The sequence below is a fragment of the Epinephelus fuscoguttatus genome, linkage group LG20 (assembly GCF_011397635.1).
Source record: "Epinephelus fuscoguttatus linkage group LG20, E.fuscoguttatus.final_Chr_v1".
In the NCBI taxonomy this organism is placed as follows: domain Eukaryota; kingdom Metazoa; phylum Chordata; class Actinopteri; order Perciformes; family Serranidae; genus Epinephelus; species Epinephelus fuscoguttatus.
The window spans coordinates 14,927,311-14,942,339 of record NC_064771.1 but is presented as its reverse complement, the minus strand read 5'-3'; the positions used below and the strand labels follow the sequence as shown (position 1 = coordinate 14,942,339).

General features: G+C 39.5%; 1 protein-coding gene across 2 annotated transcripts; it reads right to left on the bottom strand.

Annotated features, from left to right (window-relative positions):
* On the bottom strand, positions 1–8,538 carry pvalb9 (parvalbumin 9). 2 transcript variants are annotated; one of them, XM_049562611.1, is made up of 6 exons: positions 8,064–8,538; positions 6,630–6,840; positions 5,119–5,186; positions 4,397–4,529; positions 3,256–3,365; positions 1–259 (listed from the first exon to the last, which is right to left on the bottom strand). In XM_049562611.1, exons 3-6 carry the CDS (start codon positions 5,177–5,179, stop codon positions 234–236), a joined length of 330 nt encoding a protein of 109 aa, XP_049418568.1. In that variant the 5' UTR covers positions 5,180–5,186; positions 6,630–6,840; positions 8,064–8,538; the 3' UTR covers positions 1–233. The 2 variants fall into 2 exon arrangements, with proteins under 2 accessions (XP_049418568.1, XP_049418569.1); XM_049562612.1 differs by lacking the exon at positions 8,064–8,538 and having other exon boundaries at positions 6,630–6,910.
* Between the last annotated feature and the right edge of the window lie 6,491 nt (positions 8,539–15,029).

Here is a 15,029-nt window from a genome sequence, read left to right as displayed (position 1 = left end):
TTCACTAACAGAGGTGGGGTGTGCACAGAAAAGAAAACATGGACCAACACAAAGACACATTAAAAGTCTGCTGTCTTTAAAATGGACAAAAGGTCATTTAAAAACAATTAGCACACACAGAATTTAGTAGAAAACATGAGAAGTCACTGGGAATGCAGGCCAGGGTCAGAAGAGTCCAGACACAGGGAGAGGACCGAAGACCCGAAGACTTGAGCTCTAGTCATCAGGAAAACTCAGGACAGGACCATGGTCTGGAATTCTACAGAAAGAAAAGCATGTTGAAATGGCCATGAATCATCTGCAAAAATAATCACTGAATGTGATGGTCAACATTTTCTAGATTGTCCAAATCCTTTATCCGATTATGTAAGATAGCTGAGCTCAGATATTGCTGGTGAGCAAAACTGGGACGAGCATCTGGAGGTCATGACTTCTGTTATCAATACAGATGGTTTCCATGGTGACAAATCTGAAACAACATGCTTAAACAAAGAGCCTCAAGATGTTGATATAATTTTGAGTGCTCGCAGCAAATACACACTGAACAAACCAACTGTCATACTCGTCTAATGCATATGATAAATAAGCTCAAAGTCATAGGAAAGCAAAACTTGCTTTGGGGGATAAACATGCACTGACACTGAACTTGAAGAGCAAAACTAATGCAAACAATTTGGTAGCTGTACCTATGACTCCTACAATCAGTCCTCTATTTACTGTAACTAAAGAAGCCCAAGGCAGTGCACAGCAAAGATGGGACCAAGTCACTGTTTTTCAAGTCCCAAATCAAGTCCCAAGGTGTAGGCATAGATTCTTCCAGTTGCCTCTTTGTCAGCTCCAAGCTAAATTTAAGCTAAATAGGCTCTTCTTTATCTATGTATCTGTATCTATTTTGGAATTCTTGGTGGTCCTTTTGCAGTTGGCTTGGACGGCAGTATCGTGTGGCTGTCAGTCACTCATCGGAATTAAGAAATTACCTCACCAGTCTGTAAACTCTCCCTCTCTGCCGAATTCTAGCTTGCTAGCTGATAGCTTGCCAGGCCGAAGTTTTCGAATGTAAACATCAGTAAACACTGAGAAAAAAATGGAGAATAATGAACATCAGCTGATCTGGCATCCTACTAGCCATTGTACAGGCATTGGAAAGTAAACCAGACGACCTCCATGTCGCATCAGTTCCCAGCAGGATATCAGGAGCTGTAATATCCTTTAATTGACTGAAACTTGGCTAATGTCTGGACATCGGCATTCAACCAGGAGGCTCTCTTTCTAGATGCCGATCTGACAGAGCAGAGGACTCTGGCATGAGAAGGTGCTTTACAGTAAATAAGGACTGATGTGACAGTGCGAATGTGAGATGCCGTCCCATTCCTGCTGTGGATCACTGCTGTACACTGTTCAGAGGTGGCTGTAGAACAGAATCACTGCCCAAGTTCAGGAGAAGCGGCCATGGGGCTATCTTGTTGGGTCAGCGTGTTTGGATCGTTAAATCATTTGAAAAAGGAAAAAAGAAAAGAAGCCAGCACTCACAAATGTCCTTTTGGTAAATTTAATAAACCAACTTGGGTGGTGTTACCAGAAACACAGACGTTTCGACAGAAAGTCTTCTTCAATGTGTCCTATGTGATCGTTAAATCATTCCTCAACCAGAAGCCATGGATTACCAGAACCATCCGGAAACATGGACGATTAAAAAGCAGCAGACAACAATGTCAGAAAACATGAAAAAGGACTAAACTACAGTGCAAAAATTAAATTAAGTTGATGGGAACACATTTCACTGGAGTCGTATGTTGCATAATGTGACAAATAAATGATTGACTTGACTGATTGATTGAAGTCCAACACTAAATTTTTCAGGGCTGGGGCTCAGGAGAGAGTCCACTAATCTGAAGATCAGCAGTTCAATCCCCCGCTCCTCCAGTCCACGTGTCAAAGTGTCCTTGGGCAAAATACTGAACCCCAAATTGCCCCCAGTGGCTGTTCCTTCAGTGTGTGAGTGTGTTTAATACTGAGTAGCAGGTGGCACCCTGTATAGTAGCCTCAGCCACAAGTGTATGAATGTGTGTGTGAATGGGTGAATGTGACGCATAGTGTAAAAAGCGCTTTGAGTGGTCGGAGGACTAGAAAGGCAGTCCATTTACCATTTTGAGTCCTACACAAATCATAATGCAGTCTTCACAAACTGTAACACATTTTAATGAAAAAGTAATGATATATTGATTAACAAAAATCATCAAAGCTTTATAAATTTTGTATTATTATGTTACATCAAATTTGTTGGAAGTTGTTGCATCTATTTGTAATTTCTGACCCACATGTTTTGCATGCTGCAATTCAATTTTTGTTGACCACCACACAGTTGAGTCTTTTTTCCAGCTGGTGCTCAGTAACATTGGTATTCATGGTTTTCTCCTACAGCTTGATTGGATGCTGTCAGATTTGTTCAAACAAAGTGGATCTGGGGAATCAAGTGTCGACTTGCTGGGAAAGGATAACGTTAACTGATTCAGGAAATGAAGGGGAAATTACCAGATTCATTTAAAACTACGTAAGTGACATACTTTTTAACCTTTTGGGCTTGGAGGACGGTATCAAGTATTCAAAAGGTTCAAGTCCAAGTCAAGTTGCAAGTGTTTTTTGATTTTGCCAAGTCAAGTCTTACATCATCAAATTTGTGACTCGAGCCTGAGTCTGGACATTTGACTCTAGTCCACACCTCTGGTGCACAGTGATGATGATGTGTGTGTTTCCAGTGAAAGAAATAATCTGATTGAGTTTAACCTAAGCGGCCAGTCTAACTGTGTCTGAAGTCTCTGAAATTGAGTGAAAATTTTCTGGAGAAAAGAAACCACACGGTTTCCCCACATTTGAACAGGAGTACTGCAGTGTAGCTACAATCTGGGATTTTAAAGGTACAACACAGAAGATCATAGAAACCTCGATAAGCAGGTCTGAAACACTAGCATTTTCTTGAAGCATAAAAAATGATAATAATAATACTTAAACAACCTGCCCAACAATCTTTTCACATTTAAATTCTGGTCTGGTGAATTACTAATAATGTCCAGGAAGCATTTTTTTTCCCCTGTAAGTAAAAAGTGCTCTAAGCTGCATAAAAATAGCTGTCTCTTCTCCATCGACACAGATTGTGGTCGTTTGACTCCACCCGCTGATATTTACTCCAACCAATGAGATGCTTTCTGACTGCATCATGAGTTTGTACAAATACAATCTGAGAAATCTGATACCGACCCTCTGCTCCAATTCTGCCATCGCTGTCATCATCAGCTGCTGAGATGAAGCTCTTGGTTTCTGCCTCAGTCAGTGTCCGCGCCCCGGGGACAAACCGCTGCAGGAAGAACCTACACACACACAAAGTTTATTTGCTGTGATACATTATTTGAGCTGACTGTCCATTGTTAAAAATACATAAAGGCACCAATTCCTAAATTGCACAGCTTGCCGACCCTCAGGGTGAATTATATAACACTATTGCAATAATAACACTTCCGCCATAGTGGATTATTAGAAGACGGCTTAATGCTGCCATCCCAATAATACCATCATGTGATTTATTGTAGGAAATCTCTTTTTCTGTCTGACACATATACACCTCTGTAACTCACTCCAAATTCTTTTATGTGAAAATGAAGTTGCTTTTCTTTGCATGAAAGCATTTGGGGATCATGAGAAAATGGGCCCCTTGGCAGATATGCAAAGGGCCCAGCGCCTCTCCTACATAGAAGCAAGACACAGATTTTTTGGTGGTTTTGCATCTCTTTGTAGTGTAGTTGTTATGCATCTTTTTGTGAGTTTATGTCTCCTTGCGGTTGTTTTGTGTCTCTTATAATGATAATTTTGTGTATTGCATTGTTAATTTGTGTCTTTTTGTCATCATTTAAAGTCTCTTCCTGGTTGGTACGTGTTCATTTGACATTTTGTAAGTCATGGCAAGGGGGCCCCTGGACACTTTGGGCCTCTGGGCCTGTGCCCGGTAGGCTTGTTCCTTAATCCATCCATGCATGAAGGGAGATATTTGATAGTTTCTGATGCATTACCATATTTACGTAAAATCACAGTAAATTACTGGCCAAATATTGCAGGACTTTCACAGTAAGCGTCAGAGTAATTTACTGCTAAATATCCTTACAATAACTTATTGTGACTTCACAGTTGTGATATTACAGTACTTTTTTGTAAACTACAACTATATACTGTAAATTTACAGCTGCAATGACCATACTTTTACATTTTTACTGTGAAAGTAATACAATATTTAGGCCTGTAAATCAACTGTGGATGGCACCCTAAGCAGCTGCCTTTGCCACTGTGTCCTCAGAGAGAATTGTTAGATCCTGTAGTCATACATCCTAACTATGACTGTTTCCCTCACTTGAGCTCAGACTCCTCAATGAAGCCGCTGTTGTCCTCGTCAAGGATCCTGAAGACATCTTTGACTTCCTGGGGCGTCTTTGAGGACAGGCCACACAGCTGGAAGAACTTTTTGTAACAGAAAGAGTCCGGAGCTGGAGACACATGACACAGGGACAAACAACTACAGATATATTTATATATAAAAAAAAGAACTGAGGCAAAAAGGGGGTTAGAGCTGACCCAGGAAGTTCAGCAGGTTAGGAGCTGATGTGCAGATTAAACCAACATGTGGCTGCTGTCCAGGTGGGAGATTTTCCACTCCTGTTTTTATCTTTTAAGTCCTGTTGACAAATGCCTCGGCTAAAACAGACAAGATGATTGAAAACCTTTTCAAATTCAGTTAAAGCTGGATATGACTTTAGCGGAGAGGATACTGTAGCTGTAGAGAAGATTATGTCGCAGAGTGTTTTGCAGATCAGAGAGTGACTGAATGCCACACAGATTATGAGCATGTTGATTTATCAACTGTGGATTATTGTGAGATTATTGTGCATTTTATCATAATTAGGTGTGAATTTAGTTAGTTAAAATTAAAGCTGTTGATCCCGTGACGGTATCATCATAATGTTGAAGTCATGGATAGATGAGCCACGTATTCTGAATAATTTGCTTAGTCCAGTGTGTGTGTGTGTGTGTGTGTGTGTGTGTGTGTGTGTATGTGTGTGTGTGTGGAGATGCTACCTTGACAGTCCTTGACAGCCTTTTCAATGGCCTCAGCTGAAAGAATGGAGGTGAGCGACATGTTGGTCCTGTAGGGACAAAGAAAAGCTCGGTAAATTATTCACACACACACACACACACACACACACACACACACACACACACACACACACACACTTTCTTTCAGATACACATCTTCTTCACCTACCTCAGGTTTTGTAATTTGCTCCCAGTCTGTTTTTTGTGTCCTGCTGGATTAACTTTTTTTTTTTTTTTTTGGTATTTGCAGATGTATCTGGGTTAATATTATGATCCCATCAAAAGTTCAATCATGATTGCTTTGCAAATATGCTCAAATTGTCAGAAAGATTTTAGAGAATCAGTGAAACCACAATCTTACATGTATTACTATAGCAAACTCATGAGGCTAAACTGCTTGTGTGTTGTCCTAATTCCTAATTCCTAATAATTATGTTATGATCCATCTGATTTATCAGGCTTCCTGGTTGTATTTCCCCTGGTGGCATCTTGGTGACTGAGGCTATTTGGTGTACTTGAACTGCTTAATTGGATTGGCTGGGCTGTGCCAGATAATTGGCACTCAGGGACTGTGCAAAAGTTATTGGGCTGTGAAGCGGGGGTGAGGCATATATTTTATTTTATGGAAAAAAAAACAACAACAAAAAACAAAACAAAGCAAAAGCCTCAACAGTGTTATTAATATTGGTCCTTTACCCTACCAATAATAATAATATAATTTTACTTCAAAATAAATGGAGCAAATATAAATCCATCATCAGAAAAAGTTTAAACACCAGCTGCTGCACTCCAAACAGATACAGAATCCCTTTGCTTAGTAAAAAAAAAAAAGAAAGAAAAAAAAGAAAAAAAAAGATAATAAAATAAATAAAAATAAAATATACAACCTTTCTGTTTTTTAAAGTTTTTATTCATAAATGTGTTGCTTGCAATTTCTTTTGGTTTTATTTGTCTTTTATTGTTTTGTTATTGAGTATCCATTTTACAAATTATATTTTTTGCTTTATGTTTTCATGCTGTGTACAGATATGCATTTTATTACTGACTGTAAAACACTTTGGAAAAGCTGTCTTGAAAAGTGTACATACTGTAATAATTTTAGTACAGTCCCTTAAAGTCTGAGGAGTTCTTGTGTTTTCATTTTTTATTGTTTTAAGTTATATTTATCATCCTATAGGAATATTTCATGGCAATAAATGTTTAATGTGCTGAAAAGAAGTACTATATTTGACCTAACCGCTTGAGAAAATCTTTTAACAAATCATGAATTGCTCATTTTGGTCGGTAGTCTGCTGGCAAAATACTGCTTTTAGTCACTTAAGGAATTTCAGACTAAGCTAAAACGTGCATAAACCCCTGAAAAAAACAAAAAAACAAAAAAAAACATATAATACAGGCTATGGTTCCGGTGCCAGCTCCGCTTCCCTACCGAGCAGGCAGGTAGCACACCTGGCCAGCACCTGTGTCCTCCCCCGTGCAGCTGTGGGACTCACCGCTGTTGGCTCGCTTTCCTCTCCGTCCAGGTCCAACGCAGCAGCAGCAGCAGCAGCAGCAGCAGAGAGAGATAAGGCTTTGTGGTGCCCGCTGACAGCTGGCTTACTCTTATATACACCGGGGTGGATGCACCGAAGGATGCTTGAGTTTCCAACCTGTCTGCGGATCAAGTTTTCTCGCAACCCGCCGCCTCCTTCTCGTGTTCCTCACCTGCCCAATTAACCTTCACTGTTTTATATCCGCTACTCGCTGCTCTGTCTCTCTACCTCACTGTCATAAAACTGTGGGTTTGGTCCAATCAACTTTTCCCACTGTGATACATTTCTCTCTCCTCTCTCCCTTCCCTCCTCTCCATCCTCCGCCCCCTCTCTGCAGGTGCATGTGTGCAAGCTTACAGGCATCTCAAATTTAATCAGGCCCCTTTTCTCTCTTTGGTTTTAGTGAATAATCTCCTAAATTCAGACGAACATAGAGCAGCAGGTCACATCATCTCAGCAGGCAGAGGATTGTTGTCCTCATCTTACATTATGGTATCACTAATATTTCAAGCTTTGTCAGTAAAAGATAGGGACTCGAAACCGCACTGTCTGGCTGTTTGGGGTGTATTTTATTTACCCATAAGCCTGATTAACAGGTTAAAAGAGAACTGTGGTGTAAATTTGACTTTAGTTGAAGTGAATCTTGTGTTTTAACAAAGAAACAATGCAGTATCCTATTACCAGTCTCTATCAGATTGTCATCAGAGGGGGAGGAAGTTGGAAAAAAGGGAAATACTTAACACAATAGTGTGTCATCAAAAATCTACTTCTGTGACAGTAGAAGATATACAAACACACAAAAACAAGATTTTCAGTCAAAATAATACCAGAAATATTTTACTTTTTTAACTCAGATCATTCACTTATGTGTAACACAGGTTAGATACTTGGTCAGTTTTGAGTATTATGATGTGTTTTAACTAGAAATGCTGTGACACACACATGCACCCACACCTGACCTACTGTAAGGTGAAGAGTTGGGTGGTTTTTAGGGTTTTTTTAAGGTTTGCAACTGGTCACCATGACAACAGGCCACTCTAAACTGATGAGTTTGTTGTCTGTGAAGGGAAGCCTCTCAAACAATCTGACACAGCAGCGTCTCCTGTGAATCCAGTCAGCACTAATGGCATTAGCAGAGAGAGGGGAGGGATGCTTTTTTGTAACGAGAACCAAGGGAATAAATCTCATTATTCTCAAAAGTGTCTCAAGCTGTGAAGCTCTGACTTCACACTTTGTGAGTGAGAGCGTTTTCTGTCTCAGAGCCACTTGTTATACTGAAAAAACAAGCTATTAAGGCCTAAGTCATGTGAAGCTCAGTAAACAAATATAGCGTATTTCCATGCCTATAAGTTTGCAATATAAAACCATCAAACATCTGAAACCCTTGTGACTTACTGACAGATTACAGGCGCCATCTTGTGGCTGCTTCCCCTCAACGCAGCGCCATCTTGGGGCATGACCTGAGGAGGAATTAAACCTTCACCGCCACCTCATACTGTATGAGATGAGAGCTGGATTAACATACAGGGCAGGAGTCGGGTGCATGTGAGTGTGTTTGTGTCTATTTTAAGAGATTACATTTTGTGTTCTTTATGACATCATCACATCTGGATTAGACTTCCAGCAATAGTCCCTGTTTATAACGTGAAAGGCAACTTTTAAGGTGAGACTGACTTTTTTAAAGAAGAAGCAACACAATCTTCTATGGGGTGCCGTTTGTAAAGTGTTTCACGCTGAAAATAACATCAACATTTTGCCACATTTAGCTTCAAACAATGTTTAAAAAAGTATTGTGATTTTTTTAACGTCACCTTTTACCACATTTACAGCAATATTTGTTAACTTAGAAATATATTAAATAGTTAAATCTAAATATTAAATGTGGCACCTAAATGTTAAATGTTAAATCTAAATATTAAATCTAAATCTAAATGCTAAATCTAAATCTAAATATTAAATCTAAATCTAAATATTAAATCTAAATGCTAAATATAAATATAAATATAAATATAAATATAAATGTTAAATCTAAATATTAAATCTAAATCTAAATCTAAATGTTAAATCTAAATGTTTTGGGTGAAACTAAATATTTAGCTAATATGCAAATTCACACTGCCGGTCACCGGAAGTACCAAAATAAAAGCTCGAGATGGTCAGACTGTTTATAGAATCAAATAACAAATTAAAACCAACTTATCGGGGGAAATGGACACTTGAACATACATTAGCGTGATAATAACTACCTAAAATAACAAGAAACGTGTTTGGAGAAATTTTATTTGATGTGTACTTTGAGCTGTTAGTGTCCCTTCGGAGGGAATCACCTTGTTGTTTACAAATACTTCCGTGTTTCGGATTTACTCGCGACCCTGGGTCCGTTTCACAAAGCAGGTTTAACAAACTCTGAGTCTAATCCTGAACTCTGAGTTGATCTACTCTGAGATAGGAAACTCTGAGTTTCCAGTTCCAGAACAGCTGATTTGAATCAGTTTAATCAACTCGGAGTAGTTTCACTTGGAGTTAAGCGCATGCACCACAACTATAAAAAGCCAGCATCAATGGAGCCCCGATTTGACGAGTCACCATGGCAACGCGGAAGAGGAGGGCTGCGTTTTTCACCCCAATAGAATTAGAAATCTTAATGCGCTCATACGGCGAGTTTGCACATGTTTTCAAAAAGAAGTGCAACACCGCTGCAGCTGCAAAAGAGAGGGAGACGGCGTGGGAGAACATTGCTGCTCGGGTCTTGAATGGTAGCCTATTAATTTATTTCATTTAGGTGCAATCCCGCGGGGGAGAAGCGCACTTGGCAGCAGTTTAGGATGAAATGTAAACACATTGTTCAAACAGGTAAGACCTCGGCATAATCTCATGGGGGTACCTCATTTTGATCATGCTATACATTGTTAAGTAAATATTAAGTGGCTGTTTGACTGTGCAGTTGTTTTATCCCCAACATAATGCTGTTTTCACACACATAAATGTCTTCTCATCTATATCATGTTCTGTTAAATAATTAAGCCTAAGCCTATTTAAACTTACACATACTTCTACTCAGCCAACAGAAAGAAGGCAGATGCCCGTAAAACGAGCACACTTTTCTGACCGCCCTGCACACAGTTGCCTTACTCAATAAGTGCTCAGCATCTCCGACATTGTACAAAAAACTTCCATTTGCAAAGAAACGCAGCGCAACACACAATATCTGCTGGGATGTGAGAGCATGACTATGATTGGTAATGTTGCAAATGTAAGGACGGATTAGGTTGTGTATGTAGATGATGGAGTGTGACGTGAAACGGTAGACTACAGCTCAAAAATATAATTGTGTGGAAATGCTAAAACATCTATGCGTGATCTGATAACCATCTCCTGGCGAATATTTAATTCTCTGTGCAGTAATGCTGCTCCTTCATCCACGGGATCGTTATCAAAAGGACATGCCATGTAGTAGTGAAAAAAGTCGCCACCTACTGTGCCTGATGGACTTCTAATATACTGACTCTGATTTTTTTTTTTTAATGATATTTTAAAATGACAGACGGCAGAACTAGGCTACGCCAAAACTCGCCTGCTGACTGACTGAATGAGGAAATCAATTGGAGTGTGTGGCTCTGAAAGAGGGCGGAGACAGAGAGAAACTCGAGGTTCATTGAGAAAAACCTGGTCCCGACCAGGTTAGGTTCATAGAGTCTGTTACTACGGTAACTGACCGAGAGCTTAAGTTACCTCTCTCTCTGAAACAGGCTAGAGTTACCTCCCTTTTTGAAACGGAAAACTCAGAGTTTCCCTCATTTCAGGGTTTAACAGACTCTGAGTTTTCACTAAACCTGCTTTGTGAAACGGACCCCCTGTTAACTGGCGACCTTCAGCCGAATGCGTCTGTGGTTGTCGTAGTGACAACAGCTGTTTTCAACCAGGAAGAGAACACGTAGCTGTCCTCGCGAAGGCCTCTTTATTCAGTTTTTCGGAAGAATATCAAAACATAGCCGACCTGATCCGTCTCTGGACTCTTGGTGAAGGAATGTTGAAGGAAGAGCGCACTCAGTTAACGGGCGCCACTATGGCAACGCTACTTTATTGACAGATCCATTAAAAATCCGACAACATACAGCCAGTTATGTCTTCACATTGGGAAGTAGCTAGATCAACTTGTGACCACACTGTCCATGCACTGAGGAACATTTTACATTCTCACTGCTTTCCAATACAAAAACCAGCGGTTTTAAATCCACTTAATTCATAAACCTAACGTTTATTGTTGTGCTACAGGTCGATAAAGCCAATATTCATATACTCACGTGGAAATACTTTATTTTAAATTAAGCAATAAAGCAGCAGAGGTGAAGTTAGTTTCAGTGATTTCCTCTCATAGGCAGAAAATAGTGAGTAACAAAGAGAAGGGCTAATACCCCCATTACTGGACCCAGACACCCCACACCAATGTAGAATGGTTTTGCCAAGTGGGCCTAATAAGGCACACCTCTTTATAAATGGGTTTCAGGCTCTAGTTTATCTATTATCCAACGGCAAACTAACTTCACCCGGAGTCACATGCAGTGCACTCTTGGGATCATTTGGTCTTGCCATGATCTGAGAAAGTCCCTATTTACATGAATATTAACTTGACTTTTGACACTTTCACTTAGTTCCGATGTCATGTTTCCTACCAGAACAATGCTACCGGTAGTAAACAATGATCTGCTGGAAACTACAAGCACAGCCACATTAATAAAAGGTGAACATTGAATGCAAGTTTAGTTACATGAATGACAGCCAGATGAGTACATCAGATCTACTTGTGCGTCATCTCAAGGAAATATGACCTTTTGGCCAAAGGAGTTGTGGTTATGTTGCAGGATCTTACTTGTTTCTTCACTGTTGAACCCAAAATGTTTGGTATACCATATAGCCTACCATGTGTGTTTTTTCTGGACCACCTCAAATGTATTTATTGTTAATGGTTTCATAAAAGATGTGATTTTCAGTGTTTGTCATAAGGCTACAACATGACGTTATCTGCTACAACATGAAGTAGGCCTAACTGGATACATTATTATACAGCTGCTGCTTTATTGCTTAATTTAAAATAAAGTATTTCCACGTGAGTATATGAATATTGGCTTTATCGACCTGTAGCACAACAATAAACGTTAGGTTTATGAATTAAGTGGATTTAAAACCGCTGGTTTTTGTATTGGAAAGCAGTGAGAATGTAAAATGTTCCTCAGTGCATGGACAGTGTGGTCACAAGTTGATCTAGCTACTTTCCAATGTGAAGACATAACTGGCTGTATGTTGTCGTATTTTTAATGGATCTGTCAATAAAGTGGCGTTGTTATAGTGGCGTGCCCCGTTAATGGTGCGCTCTTAATTTATTTTCCCATGACGAAGCGGGTTCGAATCCCGTGAAAATTTTCTTTTTTACGTTTCACAGGGCTGAACGGTTCTTTAATATGGCACATGTTTATTTAGGCAGGCACCAGAGACGAAACTGTGTAGGCCTATTTAGAAAATTTATTCGAGATAGGAGTTAGATTTACAGGAAAAGCAACTTGGCCTCTTCCTGTTTTCAACATTCCGTCATAACAAGTGTAATTCAAACCGCGACTGAGTGTCGGTCCGTGACTGGGTTCCTTCACCAAGAGTCCAGAGACGGATCAGGTCGGCTATGTTTTGATATTCTTCCGAAAAACTGAATAAAGAGGCCTTCGCGAGGACAGCTACGTGTTCTCTTCCTGGTTGAAAACAGCTGTTGTCACTACGACAACCACAGACGCATTCGGCTGAAGGTCGCCAGTTAACAGGGTCGCGAGTAAATCCGAAACACCGGGTAGAAACCCAGCGGAGTTTAGCAACATATATTTATGCACATCTCACGTTTTTCACGTCACTGTATCACCGTTTAGACTAATCTGGTGTTTGTAAAGCCTATAAACACTATGACTGAACAAACATTACTATCACGGTCTGAAATTAATAACATGGTTATCGTAGATTAGCGAGGCTAACTGTTAGCTGTTAGCCCCGTTAGCGGTGTCTGTAATGACTCACTAACTCTAAACGGTCCGTGAAGAAAATATTTTTTCCAGCGGATGTCTTAGTTACAACATGATTGAGCTAACTGGAGTAGTTTAATGTCGTATCCGACAATGGGAGACATTTAACAGATGACGTCCTGATAGCTTTGCTGCTGCTGCGGCCACTGGTGCTTTCTAGACATCGTGATTTCCCAAAACTGAATAAATACCACACATCGCAACACAAAACTGCTTTGCTAGCTCAATCATGTTGTAACTAAGACATCCGCTGGAAAAAATATTTTTCACGGACCGCTTAAGAGTTAATGAGTCATTACAGACACTGCTAACGGGCTAAGAACTGACGGTTGTTATTAGCTTAGGTTGTTAATCCTCCAAGGGACACTAACAACTCAAAGTACACTTAAAATTTCTCCAAACACGTTTCTTGTTATTTTAGGTAGTTATTATCACGCTAATGTATGTTCAAGTGTCCATTTCCCCCGATAAGTTGGTTTTAATTCATTAATTGATTCTATAAACACAGTCTGACCATCTCGAGCTTTTATTTTGGTACTTCCGGTGACCGGCAGTGTAAATTTGCATATTAGCTAAATATTTAGTTTCACCCAAAACATTTAGATTTAACATTTAGATTTAGATTTAGATTTAATATTTAGATTTAACATTTATATTTATATTTATATTTAGCATTTAGATTTAGATTTAATATTTAGATTTAGATTTAGCATTTAGATTTAGATTTAATATTTAGATTTAGCATTTAGATTTAGATTTAATATTTAGATTTAACATTTAACATTTAGGTGCCACATTTAATATTTAGATTTAACTATTTAATATATTTCTAAGTTAACAAATATTGCTGTAAATGTGGTAAAAGGTGACGTTAAAAAAATCACAATACTTTTTTAAACATTGTTTGAAGCTAAATGTGGCAAAATGTTGATGTTATTTTCAGCGTGAGACACTTTACAAACGGCACCCCATAATCTTCCTCTCACAAATAAAAAGTTGAATTCATAAGAAATGAAAAGCACCATTGGTCAGTTTAGCACTCTCTGGGGTTTTGCTGCTATGGCCTTGCTGCTATGTATAAGGAGAACTGAACACTGTATTGGAGGCAGGCCCTCATTGATTCAAGTCCTCAGTTGCACATGAGGCTAAAAAAGTCTGACTTTCTGGGTGTAAAATTACCCAGATCTCCCGCATCGTGGGGCTCATGCATAGACTGTAAAAATATTTGTTGTACCTATTGTGATGTCACCCATTAGTTAGTGGACTCCCATTTTGAAGCCTCCAGTTCAGCTTTTGGCCGTCGCCATCTTGGCTTTTTGGAGCCAGAAGCGACCATATTTGGCCAAGAGGCTGGCGCTGTGGAAGAGCGAGGGGTGGATCTGACTGAGAAGCCGAGGACACTATTGGCTGACAGCCTGTCACTCGAAACACACTGCCCTTAATTATGGGTAACTTTAAAAATGTAAACAGGTGATTTGTATAAAAATTCCCCTTCCCTGTACAGTTGTCATGAAGTGAAGGGGGACAAGAGAAAATAGCTATTTGAACGAGGCTGCTGGAAACATATATTTCTGCTATGGGGGTCTATGGGGACGGACTCGCTTCGCTTCTGGAGCCAGCCTCAAGTGGCCATTCGGAGAACTGCAGTTTTTGGCACCTTCATATTTCAGCCTCGGGCGGGTTGCCACTTGGATTGTGAGCTCAACTAAATGTATCAACAGATGTTTTTTCCACAATGTTGGTCTGTGGGAAAAAGTCTTTTCAGGCCCCATGGCATCATATGACGGACCTGGAAGTTGAACTTCCACAGTTTGGCTATGTCAGATTGCAGTTTACAGAGGTTCATGCTAGCTAATGTTGGCTGATATTAGGTATGGTTTGGAGGCTAATGTCAGCAAACTTTAGGTAAAAATTGCTGTATAATGCACATTACTGAGTAACTTCGCTGACTTTTTGACTCTTCTCCACTTGTGCTCCTGTTGCTTTAAATTAGCATTTTAGCTAAATGTTTACTGTAACTTGTAGCCATAGTCATTGCTGTGGCCTCAATGGCCTGAGATTTATTCTCATGTGGTCATTTAGTGGATTGATCTAGATAAAATAGTCAGATTTATTTTGTAAAATGTTTTTCCTTTTCCCAGATTCATCATCTAAATCGTCCTCTTTAGTGTAAAAACTGGAGGCTAACATGGGTGTTAAGAACATTTCCTGCATTGTCAGAATGTTACCTTTACTGTCACAACAATTTTTTGTAACTTTGATTCACTGCTTGAAAAGCATATTGAAAACCAGGGTCAGA